The following is a 26,448-nucleotide window of genomic DNA, read 5'->3' on the forward strand; positions in this document are numbered from 1 at the left end:
AATAATGATATCTGTAAAAACAGCCCAGGATGGCTCAGCCATAGTTACACTCATACAGTGAAAGGAAGCGGTACCAGATATTATATGGATAAATTCCTGCTTAATCAACTCACACACTGGTAGAGGAGTGCGGTGGATGAGCAAAGCCAAATAACTACATACAGCAGAGGGGACCAGTTAGACCTCTAAATGCAGCCAAGGGCAAAAATAGCAAGGCCAAAATCATTGCACACAGTAGAGAGCAGTTTGAGCTCTAAAGCCGCTAGGAGCAAATGTCACACCTCAGGCGAAGAAAGGTTGGGCAGCAAGAGCTGCTGGGCTGTTGCTGGATGGGGGGGTTAACCTTTTGCTGTTCTGTGAACAGGCTGTTGTTCTACAACCAAAGTGTGGCTTTTGGCCATACCGCATTACTACCACCTCCTCAACAGAGGATGGGGTTCTTGCTCCCAATACACACTGGGCATTAAATATGGGAGGTCTGGAAAATGCAATTCGTCAGGTGTAGCAGCTCCACTGTGCTCCAAATGGCGGGCGCCTCTGTTGTGTTCATAAATGGCAGGTGCTGCCTCATAAATGGCAGGCTGTTCCAAACACACAGTGCCGCTGCTCCACTCCTTTCTGCAATGGCAGGCACTGGTGCTTTCCTGAACCCCTGAGATCTTAATGACACCTCCGTGGACTTACCTACTGGGGATAGCGCAGAGCCCCTTGATGAAATCCCCTCAGCGGAATCATCAGCGTCCAGTTTTGGTGCCTGCCGCATAATGGCATGAATCTGTAGCGGCTGGGTGCTGCTTGCAGCTACCACTGTGCGCTGCCCAAAGCTCTTAAAATGCCTTTTCTTCGAAGGCTGCCCGCAGCTGGGTACTGACTGCGGCTACCGCCGGGTACTGCCCAAATTTCTTAAAATGCCTTTTCTTCGAAGGCTGCCCACAGCTGGGTACTGACTGGGGCTACCGCCGGGTACTGCCCAAATTTCTTAAAATGCCTTTTCTTTGAAGGCTGCCCGCAGCTGGGTACTGACTGCGGCTACCGCCGGGTACTGCCCAAATTTCTTAAAATGCCTTTTCTTTCAAGGCTGCCTGCAGCTGGGTACTGACTGCGGCTACCGCCGGGTACTGCCCAAATTTCTTAAAATGCCTTTTCTTCGAAGGCTGCCTGCAGCTGGGTACTGACTGCGGCTACCGCCGAGTACTGCCCAAATTTCTTAAAATGCCTTTTCTTCGAAGGCTGCCTGCAGCTGGGTACTGACTGCGGCTACCGCCGAGTACTGCCCAAATTTCTTAAAATGCCTTTTCTTTCAAGGCTGCCTGCAGCTGGGTACTGACTGCGGCTACCGCCGGGTACTGCCCAAATTTCTTAAAATGCCTTTTCTTCGAAGGCTGCCTGCAGCTGGGTACTGACTGCGGCTACCGCCGAGTACTGCCCAAATTTCTTAAAATGCCTTTTCTTCGAAGGCTGCCCACAGCTGGGTACTGACTGGGGCTACCGCCGGGTACTGCCCAAATTTCTTAAAATGCCTTTTCTTTGAAGGCTGCCCGCAGCTGGGTACTGACTGCGGCTACCGCCGGGTACTGCCCAAATTTCTTAAAATGCCTTTTCTTTCAAGGCTGCCTGCAGCTGGGTACTGACTGCGGCTACCGCCGGGTACTGCCCAAATTTCTTAAAATGCCTTTTCTTCGAAGGCTGCCTGCAGCTGGGTACTGACTGCGGCTACCGCCGAGTACTGCCCAAATTTCTTAAAATGCCTTTTCTTTGAAGGCTGCCCGCAGCTGGGTACTGACTGTGGCTACTGCGAAGTGCTGCCCAGAACTCTTAAAATGCCTTTTTGTTGAAAACTGCCTGCAGCTGGATGCTGAGGCCTTGGTAATTGTGCGTAGGCTTATGGGGGCTGCGAAGCTAAGCTGTGAAGGCATCCCTTCAAGCAGGTCATCACCGCCAATAAGCAGCCCTTGCTGAAAATTGGCGGGAAGTCAGAGCAGGTGGGAACTGACTGCGGCCACTGCCGAGTGCTGCCCAGGCTTTTAGAATATTTCTTCTTGCTGCCTGACCTTTTGTTTTGTCCATGTCTTGCAGGGAGAAGAACAAGAAAGACAGCTGACAGAAGGCGAAGAAAACTGACAGAGGGAAGGAGATGGAGAATGTGACAGATTTTATTTTTTTTAAGTAAGAACAACAAACGGGAAAGAAGCGTAAGAAACAAATAAAGAGATAAAACACGGTAAGGGAGAAGAAACTATTATCCTTCAGAGTGGAAGACAACTCAATAGGATGTGCTCCGAGCTGAGACAGGAAACTAAACTGAGCCTCAACAAGAGGGGAGGAGCAAAGGTATTTGCTGAAGCGTTTCCTGTCTCTGAGCTGTAGGGAGAGCTACAGTACCCACTTGGAGACCTCTGTCATCCATGAGAGAAAGAAAGACACCCTACTTGGATTTAAAAGTGACCTCCTTTAGTGTTCACAACTTCTGACCATATATTCTGGGGCTAAATTCTAGTTGGTTCTATATACACAGTAGCTGTAAGAAATTTACTAAAGGAGAGGGGATAATTATATACTGACATGGGAAGCAAGGGAATATACTTCAGGGTAATAAATTAGGGAGAGCCAGTGTGGTGCAGTGGTTAAGGTGTTGGACTACGACCTGGGAGACCAGGGTTTGAATCCCCACACAGCCATGGAGCTCACTGGGTGACCTTGGGCCAGTCACTGCCTCTCAGCCTCAGAGGGAGGCCATGGTAAACCCCCTCTGAATACAGCTTACCATGAAAACCCTATTCAGAGGGTTGCCATAAGTCAGGATCGACTTGAAGGCAGTCCATTTCATTTTTTCAATAAATTAGGATGTGTGTGCATAAGCCCATACAATCTGATAAGGCAGGAAATTCCTTCCACTGCATATACTTTACAAAGGAGTTCTGCTGGGTAACAATGAGGCACTATTACTGTTCTTGTCAAAATAAATTCCTGAACACCTCCGGAACACAGTTGTTGAGGCACATCAGTCTGGAAAGAGTTACAAAGCCATTTCTAAGGCTCTGGGGCCCCACCGAACCACACTCAGAGTCATATTGACCAAATAGAGAAGGTTTGGGACAGTAGTGAATCTTCCTAGGAGTGACCGTCCTGCCAAAATCCCTCTAAGAGTAAGGCGTAAAATCATCCAGAAAGTCACGAAGGACCCCAGAACAACATACAGGGATCTGCAGGCCTCTCTCGTCTCAGCTCAGTGTTCGTGACTCTACCATCAGAAAGACACTGTGCAAACATGGAATTCATGGCAGAGTAACAAGGCGGAAACCACTGCTCACTAAGAAGAACATGAATGCTTGTCAAAAGTTTGCCAAAAAGCACCTGGATGATCCTCAAGAGTTCTGGAACAATGTTCTATGGACAGATGAGTCAAAGATGGAACCTTTTGGGCGACATGGGCCCCGTTATGTCTGGCGAAAACCAAATACTGCATTTCACATGAAGAACCTCATACGAACAGTCAAGCATGGTGGTGGCAGAGTCATGGTTTGGGGATGCTTTGCTGCATCAGGACCTGGACAACTTGAATTCTGCTTTGTCTTAGAGAATTCTACAGGTGAATGTCAGGCCATCTGTTCGTCAGCTGAAGCTGAAGCGCAACTGGGTAAGACAATGATCCGAAACACACAAGCAAGTCTACATCAGAATGGTTGAGGAACAAGAAATTTAAAGTTTTGGAATGACATAGTCAAAGTCCAGACCTAAACCCCATTGAGATGTTGTGGCAGGACCTGAAAGGAGCAACCCACAAGTGTCACTGAGTTAAAGCAGTTTTGCATGGAGGAGTGGGCCAAAAGTCCACCACAGCGCTGTGAGAGACTGATCAGGAACTACAGGAAGCGTTCAGTTGCAGTCATTGCTGCTAAAGGTGGCGTAACCAGGTTTTGAGTCTAAGAGGGCAATTACTTTTTCACATGGGGGCATTGGGTGTTGCTTAATTTTCTTTAATAAATAAATGAAATAAGTATCAAAATTTTGTGTTTGTTCACTCAGGTTCCCTTTTCTCTAATATTAGGTTTTGGTTCAAGATCTGACAACATTCAGTGCCAAAAATACGCAACAATGCAGAAAACCAGACAGGGTAAATACTTTTTCACGGTGCTGTATGTCTGTGACAATTGCAGCAGTTCCTCACCTTTGAAGTAGGATTTCAAATGAGTTTTCATCTGGCTTCTTCCTAATAGTTGGGACTAGCTCACCATACACTGGGACTAAAGCTTGTTCCTGAGAGGCTGTTCCAGAATCTCTGAAGCAAAGAGCAAGCACATTAGCACAACATAAGTCAAAATACTAAATTTAAAATATTTACATTGTTACCTGTCTTTGGTGTATCACAGAAGGATATGCCATAAATTGAATAACCCATCTAATCCAGAGCATGGTGCACTAATTCGCTTCCACCACCATCAATCTGGTATTACCATCAGTTATACACAGGAGAGGGCAATAGTCAGGGATATGAGCAGTAAGGCATATTCCTTTTATTCTCTCACAAAATTAGATCTAATCCAGGAAGAGGCTAGTGTGTATACCCCAATTTCAGACAGTCCTTAAAGTAGAGCAAGAAACCAACTGTTCCTAGCACACATGCTATATAAGTCATTTTCAGTTTCATATTACTTTCTAAACTCATCTATTTGAAATGGATACTTTAAACCCTCTGTGTGAGACAGGTTATGCTTATGTTCTGCTGACTGAAAACATGATTACAAAGTTTAGCATGGTATGGTCCCCTCCTAAAAACAGAGCATTTGTTGCCCATCAATCATACCCTATCATGTCTATCACTTGAGGTGGACCACCTCATCTTGCTTAATAGTAGGGGCCAACATGCACACTTACGATTCTGCTGAGCTGAATGTTGTCATTTCAGGAAAGGCAGAACACGCAGCCTTTTGGGAAAACAAAATTGATTGACATTACAAAGATGCTTTTTAATGCAAGTTAAATCTATGTCTACCCGTTGCTTTAAATCTTTACTCTTATTGTTTCTTTCCTGTCTGAAAATCTCTGTTACTTTGCGGTGCATTTTGATACAGCCAAAAGACACTTTGTGATGTTACAAAAATTTTATTTTTCACAATGCTCATATGAAATAGGTTCTATAGAACACAGGTCAAAGCAATTCAAAATGGAATCAAACCCTGCTACAACAGCACATGCAAACGCTGTACCTCATCTATGTCACAGTGCCTTTTAACCATTACTGTTCTGTATAAAATTATTGTGGGGAGAAGAGCTCTTAACAAGCTTCTCACAGCATGTAAAGTATCTAATACATCAAATGTTCCAGCAGCTAATTATGCAGACAAAACCAAACAATTCTTGCAAACACTAATGAACATTCATAGGAAAAAATGTCACGGAAAGAAAAGCTTTTGAATCTTTGGGCCAAGCTCATGCATGTATCAGAACAGAATGCTAATGCTTCTCTGGAATCGTTGCACTTCAAATTTTGGGAGTCTCTCATGTTTCCATACCCCCAGAAAAATACCATATAATGGAAAATACTGAATCCTTTTTACTTACTTGTTAGTATTCCAACAGCAGGAGATTTTTTGAACATTACCCCTCCTCCGCATATCACAAATACCTGCAAGCCTAAAGCAGAATAGTCTGGAGAAAGTACCACTGCCGTATTTTGCTACAAGTATAAAGTTGTCCCTCTTTTTTCTTTTTAAAGAGGAGCCTCCACCTAAGAAAAGTGGGGAAGATGTGTTGGCACCACCAGGAATATGCATACTAACACTTTTCAGAGGTTCCACAAACATATGGGAGAAGGGAGGGATTGTTTCTGCCTAAAGGTTTTCTAATCTGCAAGATAGTGTAGCAGGCATCGATCTCTTTCCCTGAAGCAGGATGGTTTCCTGGGTGTTTAGGGTACTAGTTGTTTCAGCTGCCTTATTCCAAGGGTGGAGCAACCCAATGGTGAAAGGTGCCCCACAAAGATGAAGGAAAAATATTTCCAAGCTTGCACAATTCTGCTTTTGCTATGCTTATAGAAGGGTATCAAGTTCTATCAACTATAAACTGAAGGTGTGTGTGTAGCAGGTAGAATGCTGGACTGGGACCTGGGAGACCAGGGTTCAAATCCCTGCTTGGCCATGAAGCTCACTGGGTGACCTTGGCCAATCACTGTCTGTCAGCCTAACAGGTTGTTGTGAGGATACAATCAGAAGGGGGGAGAACCATGTTTATGCCACTTTGAGCTTCTTGGAGGAAAGGTAGGATACAAATGTAATAAGAAATAACTATAAATAAATAAATAAAGGAGGAAAGTGCAATGAACTTCTTCCTGGCTTGAATCATTGGCCTTCTTCAGCATCATTCAGAAAAGGAAAATTGGCCTCCTGGTTTTCTTTTAACTGCAATCCAGTACAATCAAACAAATGTTGAGATGATGGAGTCAGGTGGTGGCTGTTACGGTAAGCAAGTCCCATTTGCAGTAAATAACCCAACATGGCAAGTAATTGTGATTCTTATAAAAGGTACTTGACGCAGATAAAGGTTTCTTTTTTGTTTAGTCTTTTCCCCCCTCTAATAGAAACCAATTACCTTTCAACAAGATGCAAAGCCCCCTACTTGTACTTGTGCAGATGGAAAAACAACTTTTACCTACGAAAAGGTAATTAAATGCAATAGCAGGAACACATCATCCCATTGTAAAAAAAGGACTTTTCCATTAGTCTAAATAGATTGGAGAGGGAGAAAGAGAAAAGATGGTTGTATCAAACAGGATTGTAAAATCAGGTAGTTCTGCAATTCTGTTCTCGCTCACACATGCATCTGCTTTATCTCAGGCAGGATTATACATGTCCTGCCCCTAGGAACTCAAGCTGTGTGCCAAGGAAACTAAATTAGAAAAATTAAACATTTCATATATTATGTATGGTTGTTCAATGCATATTTTTATTTGGAACAATATTTGGGATTCAGCAGAACTGTCTTCCTACACTCTTATTTGAGGGGTAATTGTGGTGCACCACAGGGGAGAATGCTAGAAGCCATTGGAAAGCTGCAGAGTACTTTGAATACTAAACTTTCACCAATAAAATATCCAAAAAAACCCTGCACAGTGGTAGAAATTTTGCTTACAAAAGTGTCTCAAGTTAAGAGCAAAATGGCAGAATTATATTATCTGACATTAAAGCAGCAAGGCAGATTACAGCAAGAGGCAGGTGGAAGCAGAAATGCCTTTTGCCAAAGATTTGAAACAGGATTTTTTTTGAAAGAGAGATTATGTGAGATAACTGCCCTACATGTTGTCTCATGTGATTTATCTTGAAGCACCATGGTGGAGTCTACAGAAAACAGCCTGTCTTCATCCAGTGATAAGAAATCAATTGATTGCTAGGTCCTCTGCCTTAGACTGGGAGTCAGAAAGCTTTCTTTAATGAAACTAGAGTCAGTTACTGGGAAACTGGTCACTATTTTGTAGGTTTTACAAATTTTCAGGACAGTTGCTTTGGCTGTATCATTGTTCTCCATTCTTTTGAATGCCAAGAAAACTGCTTTTCTTCACTCTGCCATGTTAAGGTGTGTGAACTTGAATTAGCCACTTTTACAAATAGCACAGTGTAAGGAACAGCCTGTGGGGTTTTTTTTGTTTTGGTAAGGCTTTTTTTTTAATATCAAGGGAGGATCAAAGTGCCCATAAACCTTGGAGACTGCAGGATGTTGACTGTGAACATTTCATGACAACTCCTCCCCATAGCTACTCCTACACTGTAGCATCTGCTCCAATGATGCTGCCAAAACTAAGTCTCTTTCTTTAGCAACTGATTCCTATCCCACCAAGGTGGTTGAAAGCATTGTTCATATGAACCAAAACTATCAGGCTGTGATCTCCATACTCTTCCAGGCAGATACTAGGAACAAGGGGGAAGGGCCATAGCTCAGTGGTAGAACTTCTGCTTTGCATGCAGAAGGTCTCAAGTTCAATCCCCAGTTCTCCATGGCTGAGAATGACCCCTGCCTGGAGCCCTGCTGTTGGTCACTATAGACAATACTGAGCTAGATGGACCAATGGTCTGGCTTGGTATAAGGTAACTATGTTCCTAAGATGATGCAAGTGTGTGGGGACTCACAATAAAATGGCCCTAATCTATGTGATGAGTACTTTGAAAGGTCACAAGGGAGAAAAAAGTCAGCTACCAAATGGAAACTGGTTTCAGTTGTAACCCTGTACTAAATGTAGCAAGGGCACTGGCTCACCACTTTCCTACCACTACCAAATTAGTGCACTGGAATGCATGCTGTTTAGTTAGTGTAGTATATGTTTATACTGAGGCCCAGTAATCTGATGGACTTTTCCCTTCCTTCCTTCTTTGGAATATCACCCTTTGGAGTGGGGGAAGAGACACTACACTATGTTGCAATTCCAAATAGTCTTTGGGCCCAGAAGAAAATGTTGGTCCAAGGTTCAACCAGCCAAACTGCTTCTGACAAGGTTCAAACTAGTGATCACCTGATGTAGGTATGAAGTTTGAGACTTCCTAGTGTAACACACAGTCTCCATTGTACTACAAAGCAGTTCCAAAGAGGTTTGGTATATCACTGTAAGACAATCTTTTCCCCAGAAGGAAGTGCGTAGGACGTAAGTGACCCAAAAGTAACCGGGAATGACACCTTTTTGTGACATAGTATTCAGGAATAAAACTAGCTTAAAGACATGTTCATAAGCCTGATTTTTAAAAACTGAAAAGAATGTAGGTGTAGATATGGATTACTGCCAGCCTGAGGTCTTGGTAGGGGTCTTTAGGCATTATCAAAATCAGAGGTCTCAGTTTAATGTTCTGTGCATAAATTACATTAAGGCAGGGATGAGGAACCTCAGGCTCATCCCTCAGGATTCTCTGTAGGTCAAGCCATTTCAGCAAGCCATACCCTTCACCAGTACTTTTGCCTGGTTCGAATATGTCTGTGTACTATGGTCATGATTCATACTTGTCTGGATGGAGAATGGAGGGGTGTGAGTACACAGGTATGAGTGCACAAATCTGTCTTTTACATGGCTAGAATGTAGAACTGAGTAAGAAAGAGTCAAATCTGTTGCCCAGCCTACTTTTTCACCTTTGGGTAGGGATGAAGTTTGCTATCTGATTCTGCTCTGTTTTTAATTCATCAAATGGGCTGCTAGTTTCTATCCATTATAAATTGTGTACTGCTACTTATCGCGATTCCCAGTTCTCACTTTTCCCCCCTTGAAAAATTACATAATTTTCTCCTTTATTGCTTATGCTGCTATATATTTATATAATGTATACAACAGCAGCAGATTAAAAAATAATTATGTAAATAATTATGTTATTCTCGCTGCAGATATTTTAAAAAATATAGTGTCGCTAACCGCCGCGAATGCATGCAAAGAATGGGAGCCTGTTTGACAATGAGATGAACTTGAGGATTATCCCACAATTCGATATCAAATCTGATTTTGCAAACATTCTACACCATCCCTACCTTTGGGCTCACCTCCCTGGCATGCAGCCATTGAAAGATTGCCCACAAGGGAATGTGTCCCTTGGGTTGAAAAAGGTTCTCCATCCATTTTAAGTTTTCCAGAATTCGAAATGAGTTTTCCCAATTAGGGGAGTAAGGATGTTAGTGAAGTGCCAAGGTTGTCTCCAGTTTTTTTGAGGGAAGGATGAGGGAAGGATTCAAGTGCATATAAGAACTTTAGGTTTGCACAATTAAAGTGGATTAAAGTGCTCAGTCACCCTGGCATAACAAATCCACTGGAAAAAAAACCCAGTCGTTTTTGTCGTTAGAAAAGTGATGGAGAATGCACTGAAAAGTGTGGAATAAGCAAATGGTTAACAGGAAGACATGGAAACACTGTGTAAGCAAATCAAACTGAATGCTCAATGAAGTCTGGATATAATCTAACCTCTGTGTAATCTTTGCACAAGCAAATCAGGATAAATGTTCAATTATCAGATGCTCTGGAGAAGTCCTAAGACACATGATGATCAAACAATCATGAAACACTGAGACCCTACCCAACTCTTCTGTCATACCAACTCTTCTTTCTGAACCTTTAACTGTAGGTGCTTCCAGACTGTTGCTATTTTCAGGTGGAATTCAATTACATACTGGCAAATTCAGGTTGCCCAGTTAAAGTTGATCTGGAGGTCTTGCACAATAAGCCCACTTCCCTTAAAGATCATACTTTTTCTGATAAGGAAAGTGACAGGAAAAAGCACTGGAAAAAAAGTATATGATAATACTTGCTTGACACAACGTCATCTAACCTCCCTGCAAACAAATCAGAATGAATGCTCAATAAGTAGGTCATCCGGAAGAGATGGATATAGTTTTCAAGCTTTTCACCACAATCTTGATAACTGAATCTTTAAAAAGTATTTTACTGAGATTTAAAAACGCAGGCTCAGGAAAGTTGACAAGATGTATCATGCAGACCATAACAGGTGGTCTTTATTTATATATAATATGCATTTCCAGTCACTTTCTGATGTTAGTGTGTACTTCCAGGAAGATGAAACTGTTACCGCTAACACAAACTATTATAATCTCCAGAACAATAATATTCAAAATGTTATTTGCTTTCTGAGATGCTGAACAACCAATGTCTTTTTGTTAATATTCATCATACTAAATTTCCCTGCTGCTAATCATGTCTCTTTTAGCACTGCCAGTGTCTCTTTTGTAAGAGACCATTGTGCACACCACTAATGGACCTTTCATTTTTCTGCGTCTAACGTCTAACATCAGAATCCCTTTACTCTTGAATTGGAGGCTGATGGGCCATTTGTACACTTTTAGCAAGTTATCTTTGTTTCTTTGGCTGTCATGGCACAAACATCCTTTTGCATGTCAGCATCTGGTTCATTCATAATAATTATGGAGATAGGAGGAAGGGCTCCTGCTCCCTACAACATGACAAACAGTTGTTTTGCTTCAATCTACTGGATAGCATATGCACTTTAAAAGGGAGGAGGATTGGTTAATATTTTATACAGTGTACTTGTCTTGTCCTCTTCCATGCTCCTACATCTAATGTGGCTTTTCTTTTCCTACATTAATATGCCCTAGGGAATGGGTTATTTCTCAAGATGCAAGGACACAGCATGCTTTTTCAACACCCTCCTAAACAAGCCTTGTTTCCCTCCCCCCCATTGTCAACAAACTTTATGCTGCTGCACACTTGCATAATAAAGGAATAGCTTGATTTCACAAAACCTTTTTACAAACAGGGCAAGAGAGGGCATGACTGACTCCACCCTAAGGCATTAGCCACAATGCCCAATTCATAAGATTTCTAGTCACACTCTTCTGAAGCTGAGCAGGGAACTTGTCCATATTTTGAACACCATAACTCTACACCTACACAAATTCCTACATGTTTACAGCAACAAAAAGGCAACAAATTAAGTCCCATCCACCTGTTTTGTGACAGCAAATGCATGTTGCCACTCTGTGTATATGCAGCTGTGAGCCACAGTCTTCTTGCTTCATTTCCTTATGTTGTATTCCAATTTATAGACAGGACGACATTCTTAGGCATCCTACTGTTGTATAAATAAATACAAATAGTCATTGGACTATTTGATATGCATTGCTACAGAGCTTTTTTTTACATACATGGTGCTCTCTTTTATCATAGTAATTTAAAGCCATTTTCCACAGGTAGCCTGCCATCAAGCGGGTATCATAGCTCCACCTATCGTCCGAAGGCAAGAATATTCTGAAGTCAAGACTAGGGGCATCAGGCCCCTCCCACTCTCCAGTTCATTCTTGCCTTCATCCATTGGCAGTTGGATATTTTCATAGCAGTAGCGTATAGATAGGTTTTGTGTGCATATTTGTGTGATTGAGTGTGGGACTGATGGTTATTTCCTATTGTTCCCTTCCCTCTGTCATTCACTTTAGTGTGTGTGGGACTGATTGTTTTCACTTTGTTCCCTTACTGTTTGCTGTTTTCTCTTTGTCTTTTACTGGTCTTGTTTTTTGGGGGGGGGGTTGTTGGCTTTTTGCCTTCCCTCTCCCCCTTAGTCTCTTCTTGGGGCAGTCTGCGTCTGCAGCTCTCCCTTCTCTGGCAGCGGCGGCTTGGATTTTTACAGCGCAGCCTGCGGCTGCTCCTTGTTTTCTCCGTGCCGCCTGCTTCAGCGGTGGCTGGGATCTGGTGGCTGCGGCTCTTTTTTCTAAGGAAGGGGTCTCTAGTAGTCTTTGGCCCCTCTACCTTTGGCATGGTGCCTTCTATTTTCGAGCGGTTTGTTTGCTAATCCGCCCCCCCCACCTCTTCCGTTGCTGTAAGGAGCATGTGGAGGCCGTTCTTTTGTTTTTGACGGCAGCGCTTCCTCCTTGTTGACCTTTTATAGGTCTCAGGCTTTCTCTCCGACCGCCATTGCTCCTTCTTCTTCCCGGCCGCCATTTTGTTTACTGTTTTTTCCCACCCTTTCTTTGCGGGCGCCATTTGTTTTGACTTTTCCCCACACTTTTTGTTAAGCCCTGTGTGAGTGCTGCGTGTTATACTTTACAGCTGAGCCTTACTTACAATTCAACTTGTTTGATTTAAAGTGCTGTACCCCTCCAGTTGTGAGGTATTAGAGACCCTTGGATCTGTACATTCTCCTCCATCCGTGGGCGTGTACTGAGGCTGTTTGGAATTGTACATTCTCCCCCATCCGTGGGTGTGTACTAAAGCCTTTTGGGTCTGTATATTCTCCCCCATCCGTGGGCGTATACTGAAAACCCTATCCACACGGTACATTCTCCCCCATCTGTGGGCGTGTACTGAAACCATATGATGGCGGATCAACAACTTGTAGCAGCTCAGGCAACAAGGGCGAAAAAATCATGTAATGCCACTTTGCATCATAAGTCAGCTAAAAACAAGCAACCCAGACTACATGCCAAGGCTGTGGCTAAAACTAAACATCTGTCCAGCCACAGCGCTTCTAAGCGAGCACGTTACATGTCTGTTCCGGTTGCTGTGGATGTGAGTCAAGAACAATTAACAGCCCTTTTTCATTCTCCTGCCAAGTCCTCTGAGGATGACTTTGAGGGTTTTCCTGCCCAGCCAGCAGCCAGCTGTCCGCCTCCACCCATATTGCCTCCTAGGGCTCATTCATCTCTCCAGCCTGATGAGCCCCCTGTGCCTTTACCTCAGCAAGTGCAGCCATCATTACACCAGCCAGACCTCGCAGACCGTCCCCCCCCCACTGGGGTGGCAGTTGTCTCCTGAATTTCTTACGCAGTTACAGGACATGCTCACATTCTTTTCCCATGCGCAGTCACAATCACAGGCCACTGCCCTTCCTCAGCACAGCGTGCAAAGGCAATTTGGCGCGATGGGACATTGCAACGAGGCTGGTCCACCATTCTCCCCGAATCCATTCGACAATGCCAGGGGCAGGAAGGGCGATGAGCTTACCGGTTTGGAGGATCCATCGTATTCTCTTCACGCTGAAGGAAATGAGTGGAGTGATCAGTCTGACCCAGAGGAGGATGCATCCTACCGCCTGTTTGATGCAGCTGATTATCACCCACTGGCTCATAGAGTTTTGAATAGCTTGGGCCTCCAGCCTCCGCAACACACGGCTGCCACTCCCCATTAAGGGGGCCAGGGTCTTGATATCCCCTAAATCTGCGGAACGCTATCTCCCTGTGTCAGATCCTATCGACAAAATGGCCAAGGAAGAATGGTCTCGCCCTTTGCAGACACGACGTTTTATGGTCCTTGCTGACAAGCTTTATGACTTGGCTCCGGAGTTCACATCTCGGCTCGCTGTCCCTGGTATTGACGAGCTGATTTCTAGTCTGGTTTCTTGACCCCTCCTGCCAAGGGAAGGGGACTCACAACTGAAGGATGCCTCTGAGCAGCGGCTAGACTTTGCCTTACGTAAAAACCACGAGGCTACCACCTTTGCCATGCGGGCTTCTGTTTCAGCTTCCATTTTTTCAAGGGCCTCAATGATGTGGCTGGATGATCTTTTAGATGACCCCAATCCCGACCCGGTCTAAGAAAGTCCCTAGTGAAACTACTTAAGACGGCGGCATTTGTAGCTGATGCCACCTTGGATGCAACTCAGCTGGGAGCAAGAGCTATGGCTGCTCAGGTGGTGGCTCGGCGAACTCTCTGGCTTACACACTGGGATGCGGATTCTACATCCAGGGTCAACTTATCGAGAGCCCCTTTTGCTGGATCATTGCTCTTTGGGGAGGAAGCCCTAAAAGCAGTATTAATGGACCCCAAGGATGCTCAAAAACCTGTTCTGGCTACTGCCAGGAATGATGATCGCAGGCCAATCAGACGCTTCACCCCTTACCGTCCATTCCAGCCCTTTCGAGGCGTGCGGCCTGGGAGACGAGGCTGCGATTTTCGAGCCACTGACTTCCGTTCCTCCAGGGGAACAGACGATGTTACCCTGGCAGAGGGCAGTACAAAGGGCATAGAGGTACTTCAACATCTTCCTATCGCGGAGGGGCTCGCCAGCGCAAGCAATACTGACGCGATCCTGGTCGGGGACAGATTACTTCTGTTTGCAAACCATTGGCTGCAACTGATTCAGGTCGCTTGGATCAGGGATCTTTTTCGTCATGGCTATGCACTAGAGTTTTGGGCAACCCCCCCCCGAACAGATTTCATCCCTCTCCCTTTCCCAAGGCTCCATACAGGCATGACATCATGCAGCAAGCCATACACCACCTCCTGGACATAGCTGCAATAGAGCCAGTTCCCACTGCAGAGAGGTTGGAGGGGGTTTACTCCCTCCTATTTGCAGTTCCCAAATGAGATCTGTCATGGAGGGCGGTGCTGGACCTCAAGTTCATCAACTGTTTCGTAAAATATCGCAAATTCAAAATGGAATCCCTCCACTCCATTATAGAAAGCCTTCATGAAGGAGACTTCCTGGCCTCTGTCGACCTAAAGGAAGCATACCTCCACGTGCCTATCTGCATAGCCCACAGGAAGTTCCTACGGTTTGTCTTCGGCCCCCAGCATTTTCAGTATCGGGCGACATCATTCAGTCTCTCGTCCGCCCCGAAGGTCTTCACCAAGGTGCTTCTCACCTTGGTAGCATATCTTCGCCTACAAGGGGTGTATTTACCCCTACTTGGATGATCTATTAATACGGGGAAGCTCCATGGAGCTGGCTCATCTTCATCTGACACTCACGCTCCATGTCTTGCGGACCCATGGTTGGCTAGTCAATCTCGACAAAAGTCATCTCCAGCCAACCCAATGACTACAACATCTAGGGGCAATGCTAGACACCTCACAGGTGATGGTCTTCTTGTCCTCAGACCGCATCACAGCCATCAGAGACATGGCACTCCTTTTGATGCGTCGTTCAAGCGCAGATGTGATGCTTCTGGCAAAGGCTCTGGGAATGTTGGTGTCCACCATCCACATTGTGCCATGGCCTCGAGCTCATACGTGCCAACTTCAGTGGGCCTTATTACCGTTCCAGCAGAACACTGCCAGATCCAACCATCGAACAATCTTCTTGGATCATTCACTGCGTCTTTCCTTCTGCTGGTGGACGATAGTCCAAAATCTCAACAGGGGCACTCCGTTCAGAGAACCCCACAGGACTGTTTTAACCACAGATGCCAGTCTCACCGGCTGGGGAGGCCGCTGCAACTCCCAGTTTGTTCAAGGGGTTTGGTCCGACCTCGAGCGGACTCAGAGCATCAATTGGCTGGAACTGAGAGCTGTCCACTTAGCTCTTCTTCATTTTCAGCCTCTATTCCCCTTGGACCATGTCCTCATTCGAACGGACAACACATGTGAGAAATCTCATTTAAACAGACAAGGGTAGCTAAATCTACCTTAGCTCGCTGGTTGCACGCATGTATTACCTTGGCTTATGAGGCTGTTAAGCTTCCTATTCCTTCTAGAATAACAGCACATTCTACTAGATCAGCAGCCACTATGGCTGCTTTTGCAACCAACGCTCCCCTTGCAGACATTTGCAGAGTGGCTGTGTGGTCTACCCCAGATTCGTTTATAAGACATTACAAAATAGACTGTTATGCCTGTGCTGATGCCTCCTTTGGTAGGCGGGTGTTGCAACAAGTTCTCAATGATGATTAGGATGTGGGTGGTCCCTCCCTGTTATGGGCTGCTTTGGTACATCCTGCTTGATGGCAGGCTACCTGTGGAAAATGGACCACTGGTCTCACCTGAAGCGTGATTTTCACAGGTAGACTGCCATCACGACCCTCCCCTTTGGAGGACATCTGGGGATTTTCTGTTTGTTTTTATATATTTCTGTTTACTCTATAACGTTTATCATCCATATTATTAAGTCAAGACCTCTCTAAATCTGTTATATTGAAATTTTAGTATTGTATTATGGAATTGCAATTTCGTTATTTGCTTGCTGGCAGGCCCGTTTGCCTTTTTCATACATTTTTAGATATCTCTCTGGACTCATCGCGAATGGAGAGTGGGAGGGGCCTGATGCCCCTAGTCTTGAACATTGTTGCCCTCGGACGATAGGTGGAGCTATGATACCCACTTGATGGCAGGCTACCTGTGAAAATCACCCTTCAGGTGAGACCAATGGTCCAATTTGTATCAATCACATCGACAGTAGTGTCTTAATTCTTTATACAATGTCCATTATGATATGCAGTTCTTTGCATGTTTATATTTCAGTGTGATGATGTTTTAACTTTCAGTATCTTGGAGCATCATTATATAATTTATTATTATTATTATTATTAAATGGTACACTATATAAAACGTATATGTATATTTGTTTATATAACAGCTGGATGCTTGAGAGTATCTTACTGTCTGTTGCTCTTTTGTTGTTGTTGTTCGATTCCAATTTAGGTAGATTATAAGCATTCATGTTTTAAAGCTAGACTTTTTCTCTCTTCTCAATAGGGATGGGTGAGAATTTCGCTACACTGAACTTGGCAACGGACTTCTGGATAGTCTGCGGGTTCACTGTCTTAGTCTGAATGCTGTGAGTTTCCCCCCACTTTTCCTACACCAGATTTAAAAAAACAGGCATAAATTTTGCTTTGTTATGTGAAACTGACAAGCCTGTGTCTTTCCTTTGCTCAGCCTGCCCTTTGCTTTGCAGTGAGCCCTGTCTTGGCTTTGCTCAGCTGCTCTTTGCTTTGCAGCCCATTTGTTTGCTTTGCTCAGCTTGCTCTTTGCTTTGCAGTCTGTCTGTTATGCTTTGCTTTGCTAATCTTAAACTGACACCTGTCTTGGCTTTGCTAAAGTGAAACTGATCAGCCTGTGTGTTTGCTTTGGGAAGGATAAACTGACAAGCCTGTTTCTTTGCTTAGCTAAAGTGAAACTGACTAGCCTACATGTTTGGTTTGCATTAAAGAGATATTTTGCTTTCTCCCAGGGCTGGGATACCATACCATAGGGGAGGGGGGGAAGGAGGAATTGGGCTTAGGGAAAGCATTATTAACATTTTTGGGAAGGTGGGAAATGGAACGGTAAAAGCGAAGGATAGCAGAAGAGTAACATCCAGAAGTGGAACTGCCTGACAATTTGACATAATGCAATTGAACAGGCACCAGCCAGCGGATCCCATTCCTACCACCCCCACCAATTTACCTAACATACAGATTGTTAACAAGGGATTTTATAAAGCACCAGGCATAATACTGTCAGTATAGTTGTAGTGCCCTATTCTCATTCATCATGCTTTTGGAACTCTTAGCCTGTTCTCAACTAGGGCTATATGTGTTAACATGTTGAGAAGGTGAGTGAATGTAACGGCCTTTCCAGATAATTAAAAACGGGATTTTATTCTTTGTGCAATACCTGACCTAGCACAATAATACTGGGGATGGGCGGGGGAGTTTTGTCAAGGCCTCTAAACTGTTAAAAACATGTAAAAATTGTGGAGGGGAGTGCTGGGGGAGCAAAGGGATGTGTCACTTATCACTGATGATCACTGATTTCACTATCCAACTTGTGCCTGTAATAATGGGGTGTAACAGTCCAATATGCATTTTTCTCAGCAACAAAATATTACTGTTTGAATGCTAGGAAAATACAGTATCTTCCCACCCCCTGTGCCAAAGGTTCCATTGAGGGAAAATCTCTGGGTCCTGCACAACAAGCCACTTACTTGACTGAAAAACTTACAGTGTAACCCTCTACGTGCCCATTCAAAAGCAAGCCCCCCTGAGTTCAATGGAATGTGCTCCCAGGTAAAGTGTGTATAGGATTGCAGCCTAAATTATCTGGAAAAGCCCTAAGTTAACTCTTCTTCTCCTAGTTAGAAATAGCTACATGTTTGCTTGCATCTTTTCTCCATATGAGAAAGCACCTGAATCTCCACATTAGATGAGCAGGTCCTCATCTCATTATTCTTTTGAGTCACCCCAACCATCTTGTTGTTGTCAATGTGTTTGCTTGCTAGGCTGCCCTGTTTTTGTTCTTCCATGCTAGAGAGGAAAAGAAAGATGATGTTTATTAAAGCTGAAAAATTCACAAACAAAAGAAAATGATTAATTTCCCCAAAAACTGGAGAAATATATTTCAGATTTCAACAGTGCAATGACATATGGCTACAACTGGGATTAGAAGTTATACTTTTGAAATTTTAAAGCATGCTATATTTCCAATATAACTGAATAAGAACTCTTTTTGGACATTGGGGTTTTTGACAATTGTGAGTTTGTTTACCCACTTCATAGTCTACTACAATTGTTTACTAACATGATTTTTATATTTATGATTTAATATTGCTATTTGGTAATACTTTGGCTTGTACATATATTGGTACCATATCAGACTGAATTTCTTGTGTGGTAGCCCTCAGTTGGTTTCCCCCATTTTAAAGAAATATTTATTGATTCAGGATGCCTCCTACTTGATTGCTTCCAGTTTGGAGTAGGAAGCAACTCTGAAGCATTTTTGTTAAAGTTTACAGTGCCATCCTATCCACATATACTCAGAAGCAAGTCCAATTGAGTTAAATAGGTATGCAGCCTTAAAAGAAAACATAACATAAGAACAAGCAGCACAGACAAGAACAGAGGGGGGACTACATTTAGAGGCTAGGACTCTTCTACTGCATATATACGCAAAACAGAGAAAACTCTCAATGGCCACCTCTGGTGTCGGTAGCTTCAGGTATCAGTTCCAGGTTGCAGAGTTCAAAAGGGACAAAGAATCAAAGAGACTAGAAATCCTAAAGGTCATCTAGTCCAACTTCTTGCTTAATGCAGGATACAGTTACAGCATCCCTGACGTATGACTGTCCAACTTCTGCTTAAATATTTCCAGTAAAGGAAAGTCCACCACCTCCCAAGGCAGTTAGGATTTTTTAAAAAAATAATGCAGCGGTTCTACATGTAAAGATTTTGGTATAGTTCTGGTCTCCCCAGCCTGTCACTTTATAATTATCCAGCCCTCCATCCTGTGTAAGTGGAAGAGTCACATCCTTCTCCCAACACACACCCTGAGGAAAGGCTACTGTCTCACACATTGACAGACGCCACCTTCTGCTATTTCCGCCACCCCCACCCCCGCTTTGCTCCCTAGTTCCTGGGCATTTGCCTGGCTAGATGATTGCCTTGTGATTAGCTGGACAATGCCACCTGTCAATCAGCACCAAACCTGGCCAAAGGCCTTGAAAGATGCCTGGTGCCAAACAGTCCTTTATCCTTCTTTAATTCCACAACATGCAGCTGATACCTAAAGTTGCCAATGTCAGAGGTGACCACTGAGAGTGTTTTGCAATGTTAGTTTGGATAAGTGTACAAACAGACCAATATACAGCGTTTATTTCAATTTTGATCTGCATATTTGCTATTTCTTCCCATCTTCCTTATTACATACTGTATACGCCTTTTGAAGAAACTACTAAATTGAGTATCTAGGCTGTACTGCTTTGTGAACACATTCAAGGGCTGGTTATCTTGTTGGACTGCTTGGGCTATGTTACTGGTTGTTACAGTGCTTGGGAGAGCAGGAGGAGAGATAGGCAGAAGTTGCTAAACAGGGGGATTCACCTGGCGGGTTGCTGGGTTTTTTTAATGTGTGTGGTGATGCTTTGCTGGGTGTCATCTATCACCACACACCTTACTTTTGTTAGTGAGGCACTCTTCGGCTGCTGGTGGAGCCAGGCACAATGGTTTTCTTTTTCACCTACTATTTTGTGCAAGTCTGGCGTATCAGAAAACGTGTATCTTAAAAAAGAAATCTGACCATGCCCACCGGTAAATAGATACCTGAGTCCATGCTCACAATGGACCTCACATTTCTGGAACTTAGAGAGGATGGAGAAGTACTAACTGAGAGGAGGAAACAACAACAACACAGAATGGAAATATATGGGCTCCTACTGGAAGGAAGGGTGGGATATAAATTTAATATATAAATAAAAATAAATAATAAATATATCCCATCAGGCACCGCCTACTAGTATGGATGGGAAACACTGAAAGCGCTCATGTGAGAATGAACGTTCACAAAGGCACAAACAGGAAAACCAGATCTGTGTGACCCCCCATTCGCATTAGTACTCTGGTGTGTACACAGCCTAGAACAGTGTTCTTCAACCTTGGATATCCAGATGTTGTTGGACTACAACTCCCATCATCCATGACCATTAGCTAAGCTGGCTGGGAATGATGGGAGTTGTAGTCCACCAACATCTGGGGACCCAAGGTTGAGGAACACTGGCCTAGAATATAGAGAAGTATGAAGAGAAGAGAAGCAAGCTTAAAACGTTCTCTCCTAAGGCAAGGCAGGGAAGAAATGGATGCAGACTGCAGAGCCTGCTGAAGCATTCAATGATACTGCCTGTCTAGGGCAATGGGAAGTAACAGCCCTGTTTTCTAGATGCCTTCATCTTTTCGGCACCTTTTGAAGACTTTCCTCTTCCAACAAGCCTTTTAAGTTGAGACCTATTCCAGTCTGTGTCTGTGTTAGAATTGCTTTTAATATGTCTTTTAATATTTTAACCCTTTTTAAAAAAAAGATGTTTTTTTTTTAAAAAATATGTTTTTAACGTTGTTTTGTTTTAATGTATTTTAAGGTCTTTTTATGATGTTTTAAAGTGTTTTTAGTGTTCCTGTTTGCCGCCCTGGGCTCCTGCTGGAAGGAAGGGCGGGATATAAATACAGTAGGGCCCCGCTTTACGGCGTTCCGCTGATGCAGCGGCTTTCAGTCAGGGGAAATTCCCCGTTTTAAAGCCGATTTTGCTGTTTTGCGACACTTTCACATCATTTTCGTGCGATGCGGCCCATTATAGTCTATGGGGTTCCGCTTTATGGTGGGGGCCTGGTCCCTAACCAGCCGTATTAGCGGGGCCCTACTGTAAAATAAATAAATAAATAAATACCATCCCCAGTTGCCTTTCATTTCATTTTAGGAGCTGTCAGAAACAAAATGCTCAAGTAAGCAAATTGAAGTAGGGGTGTGGCAATACAGGCCATCCACCAAAATGTCACCACACATGTGACAAATTGCTCTCACCAAAAAAAATAAAGAGCTAACAAACTTCCACACCATCAGTGACTGCAAATGTAGAGTGGATTGTTTTCATTTATTGGATTTTCCATGGTAAAAGGAAATCCAGATTAAATATAAAAATCCCAAACATTTATGCCAGAATAAATCTGTTAGGATGCTTCCAGATGGAAATTTTATTATGAAATGAGTGCTATTCATGCCCAGTGTTAGCATTCAAATACCAGCATATACTTTTTTATATATAATTCATTTTATCAGACTCCTCCAACATCCCTAGCCACAACAAATGTCAGTCTTTAAGGGCCACAAGCCTAATTTCTATGTAAACTAAAAAGGGGCAATGCAAAAGATATGTGGAGTTTACAGGTACTCCACAAGCACTCAGTAAGGTCATACCTCCCCACCATCTCTGATGGAAGATGTTGTTGCTGGTGGTTACATTCCTGATTCTTCAGTATCGGAGCAGAATCTGTCATGAGGTTGAGGTGAGGCCAACTATGTGTCCTCTGCAGTAACAGTTTGGTACCATCTGCCTCTGACTGGCCCAGTTCCTGGAGAGACACAGAAACAGAGCTGGGACAATGAGCCACACATTGTGTCCTTAGCATTACATTTATCTTGGCAAGCCTGAAAACTGGAGTTCAGAGAAAGATTAAACAAGGTAATAGAAGATAAGACTCTGGATGATGCTCTGTTTTCTAAAAAAAAATGAAGAAATACAGATTCTGGCCCACCAACACAAAGCTGAGCTAGCTCCAGGTATCTGCAGGAACCAGTATTTAGGTAAAAAGTAGTTTTAGAAAAATGGTTGAGAAAATAAGAGATCAGCTTTTAAGATCACTTTCCATCATTAAAGAAGAGTCAACGGTTTAAGTACTGCTTGGCATGAAGTTGATCTAGCTTCAATATTACTGATAGTATATTGGCATCTTTAATTTAGCAGGCATGTTCTCTAGAAGAAAACTTTGTCATTATGTTCCTTTCCATTTGTGATTGCCACACTCACCTGTTCTACCAAAGAACCGATGTCCATTGTAGCCACTGGATCTGTCACCAAAGATTTCAACACTCCACACAAAGGACTAGGTAAATCAGCCTCCTCATCAAACTCCTGCTGAAGACAGCAAGAGACTGTCATCATTTTTATAGCTCAATAAGTCTTGTAAGGACTCTAGATGTCTTTCCTCAAGGTACACTTCTGTTGCACAGATGGAACAGTTTGTTCTTACCAGAAAAGGTGTTTCTTCATGGATGACAAGAGGTCTCCAAGTGGGTAATGTAGCTCCCCCTACAGCTTAGACATAGGAAACGCTTCAGCAAATATTTTTGCTTCTCCCCTCTCGCTGAGGCTCAGTTTCATTTCTTTGCGAGCTCCTGCCATCAGCCTCAGTAGGAACCCCAAGGATGAGAACATAACAGATGAAAACAGAACATCAAATATGATAGAGAACATCAAAACGAGTCAATTGGACATCAAGAGTCAGAAGAGGAGTCATGGCACTCAATGATGCAGTCCCAGCCACCAAACAAGATAGCAAGGTTGGGCTTTGGAGACCTCTTGTCATCCATGAAGAAACACTGTTTACAGTAGAACAAACTGTTCCTTCTCTCATGGATGACAGAGGTCCCCAAGTGGGACGTACCAAAGCTACAGACAGGGTGGGATAGATGGAGGCAGGACCTGCTCTAGAACCCTGCAACCAAAGGAAGGCTCTGCGGAGGCATATAGGTCAATTTTGTAGTGTCTCGTGAAAGTACTAGGAGAGGCCCAGGTGGCCTCTCTACAGATAACTGCTATTGGGGAATTAGTGGAAAATGTCGCTGATGTAGCAGCCGATCTAGTGGAATGTGCAGTAATGTGTAATGGAGAAGATAAGTGTAGAGCTTTCTATGCTAAGGGAATGCAAGCTCTAATCCACCTTGCTAATGTGGCACTTGACACCTTCTTTCCCATAGTAGCGGGACGGAAGGAAACAAATAGAGAATCAGACCTCCTAAATGACTTAGTTCTATCAATATAAATCTTTAGTGCCCGCCTGACATCTAGCAAGTGCCATGCCTTCTCCCTGGGGTGTGAAGGGTTAGGGCAGAAAGAAGGTAGGATTATTTCCTGTTGTTTATGGAAAGCCGAGTTCACTTTGGGTACAAAGCCTGGGTTAGTTCACAGACCCATCCTGTATCTATGGAAGATACACAGATGTTTATCCATGGAAAGCGCCTGCAGTTCAGAAACCCTGCGCGCCATTGTAATAGCGACTAGAAAGATTGATTTGAAAGAAAGAATTTTCAGGGAAACGGATCCTAGTGGCTCAAATGGAGGCTTTTGCAGGGCAGAAAGCATGGTATGAAGACTCCATAATGAAAAGTGATGTAAAACTGGAGGGCTGAGGGCCGTGGCTCCACGAAGAAATCTTTTGATAAGCGAATGAGAAGCTAGGGATGCAGCTCCATATACTTGCAAGATAGATGATAAGGCTGACGCCTGCTTTAATGTGTAGGCTGTCTTGTAGAAAGAGCAATACGTCAGCAACCCCAGCTGATTCTGGACGGGTGCTGCTCTTACTGCACTAGATAGAGAAAGCCTTCCATGTAGTCTGGTAGCTATGAATGGTGGAAGGTCTTCTTGATGCCAAAATGGTATTCACTACTGTTGGAGAGATCCCTGATGTTATCAGTCTGTCGAGCTCAATTTCCAGGCAGTCAATCGAAGGCACTTGAGACTTGTGTCGGTGGTGATAACTGAACGGGGCGGATCCTGAACAGACACTCCTCTTTTTAGGTTTCTTGCTACAGTCCACCAATAAAGAGACTGCTTGACCTGCCGGGAGAGAAGCACGTAACGGTGGGTGCAGTGTGGGGCTTCCTGTTGGTACCGGAGGAGCAGCCATGGAAGTGGCCGAGAATGCAAGCGAGCCCAGGGAGTAATGCCTATGGCCAATGCCATCATGCCTAGTACTTTCACAGGCATCATAATGTCTGCTGACCGCACTTGAGTCAATGTAAAGGCTAAGGTTGTGATCTTATGAATTCTCTCTGGAGATAAGGAAATGGATTGCCATGCCGTGTCCAAGCTCGCTTCCAAGTGTACTAGCTGTTGAGATGGACTGAGATGACTCTTTTGAGAATTCACCAAGAAGCCGTGATCCTTCAGGTGCGCCAGTGTTATCTGGACAGCTTCCCGAGCCCGATGAAAACTGGCCCAAATCAGAAGATCGTCTAGGTAGGAATGTATGTGCAGACCCTGCAGTTGAAGACCGGCCACCAACATCACCATCACCTTGGTGAAGACTCATGGCGCTGAGGCCAGACCGAAATATAGGGCTTTGAACTGAAAATGGCTCCCATTGTAGTAGAAATGCAGCAGACACCTTCTGAGACTGCATCATCTTCTTTTTGCTCTTAGTCTCTACAAGGACATCCTTCAGTGCTGTGTCTCCAAACAACTTTGAGCCCAAAAAGGGAACGAAAGCTAATTTAGCCCTTGATGATGCATCCACATCCCAGTGGTTAAGCCACAGGTGCCTTCGAGCAACAATCGCTGCTGCCATGGCCCTGCAAGAGAATTGGATGGAGTCCATAGTCATATCAGCTATAAAAGTCAATGATCTGGAAATCTTCAGCAGAGATTGCATAACTTGAGCAGGCTCTTGATTCATATCATCCAGCAGATCCTCCACCCACAGGAGTGCTGCCCTGGCAAACACTGAAGCCGAAACAGAAGCCCTTACCGAAAAGGCATTAGCCTCATGAACACATTTAAGGGCTACATCTGTCTTGCTAGGGCTCATGGGGATCCTTCAGCTGCGCATCTCCATCCCAGGGTAGGAGAGCACGGGAAAGTAAAGCAGAAACTGGCCCATCTGCTACCAGGATCCGAAATTGCTCCATGGCATCAGCATGGGGCTGGGAGATAGCAGTCTTTCATTATGCTGTGACCCCAAGCACCTTTTCATATTCCCCCCGTTGAGAAGGAAGAGACCTTTTTGGTGCCCCTCCACTGACCAATACAGTGGCCAAGTCGCCTATCATGGCCTCTCTAAGCTGCTGAAGTACTGCAGGTGAGAAAAGGTCGGATAGCAGTATCTGAGGTGGTTGCTGCTGTGGCGGCTCTACAACCAATGTGGGGCTGCGTGACTGCATGAGTGCATTGACCCTGTGCTGTCCTAATCAAGCCTTCTTCTTTGGAGGACAGCATCTCTAATTCCCTCGGCATGTTAGGGAGAAGACACGGGGCCTCTGGAGTGTTGCTGCCATCTTCCTGACAGGGTATAAGCGCTTATTTCATTATATGCCATGGGCGCCACTTTGCTGCGGCTTGAAATGGCAGGGGTTACCGCTCCCATGTTGATGTTGCAGGTGGAACTGCCTTGCTTCACCCCAAAATGGTGGGCGCTACTGCTCTGCCACAATCCAAAATGGCGGCCACTGCTGTCATCTTGCATCCCAAAATGGCGGGTGCTGCCACCCCACTGCAACTCATTGTCGCCTCTGCCCACAGCCCCGCTGACGAAGTGGCCCCATCTGTGGACTCACTGACCTGGAGACTTTGGGACATATTTGGAGACTTATATGGGCTGCGAAAACAAGCCCCTGAAGATGTTCCTTCAACGGGTCATCTCTGCCAATAAGCAGCCCTTGCTGAAAAGCTGGAGCAGGCGGGAAACAACTGTGGCTGTCGCAGAGTGCTGCCCAGGTTTTATAAAATGTCTCTTTTTTGCTGTATGGACCTTCACCTTATCCATGTCTCACAGAGAAAGGCAGCTAAGAAAACCAAGAAAACTGACAAAACAAGCTGAGAGAAATAAAGATGGACGAAAGATGACACTAGAGTCTGACAGAAAGTTTTTTTTTTAACCTCGAGAGGAACAAAGATGAGGAACAAAGGCAGTACGTAAACAAAGAGAGAAACACAGAAAAGGAGGGAGAAACTCCTGTCCTTTAATGAAAGAACCCAAAAGGATGTGCTCCGAGCTGAGACAGGA

General features: G+C 44.2%; 1 protein-coding gene across 8 annotated transcripts in view; it reads right to left on the reverse strand.

Annotated features, from left to right (window-relative positions):
• Positions 1 to 26,448, reverse strand: part of KASH5 (KASH domain containing 5) — a 50,317-nt gene that overhangs the window by 7,196 nt on the left and 16,673 nt on the right. For 6 of the 8 annotated variants that reach the window (XM_061591265.1, XM_061591263.1, XM_061591266.1 and 3 more), the window contains 5 exons: positions 22,473 to 22,580; positions 21,863 to 22,017; positions 18,312 to 18,429; positions 4,876 to 4,925; positions 4,169 to 4,279 (listed from right to left, as the gene is read on the reverse strand). In XM_061591265.1, coding sequence (XP_061447249.1) covers positions 4,169 to 4,279; positions 4,876 to 4,925; positions 18,312 to 18,429; positions 21,863 to 22,017; positions 22,473 to 22,580 — 542 coding nt within the window. Of the gene's footprint in view, positions 1 to 2,151; positions 3,634 to 4,168; positions 4,280 to 4,875; positions 4,926 to 18,311; positions 18,430 to 21,862; positions 22,018 to 22,472; positions 22,581 to 26,448 lie in introns of those variants that run through there. The other 2 variants (XM_061591267.1, XM_061591264.1) reach the window with 2 other exon arrangements.

The sequence above is a fragment of the Rhineura floridana genome, chromosome 11 (genome assembly GCF_030035675.1).
Source record: "Rhineura floridana isolate rRhiFlo1 chromosome 11, rRhiFlo1.hap2, whole genome shotgun sequence".
NCBI lineage: Eukaryota > Metazoa > Chordata > Lepidosauria > Squamata > Rhineuridae > Rhineura > Rhineura floridana.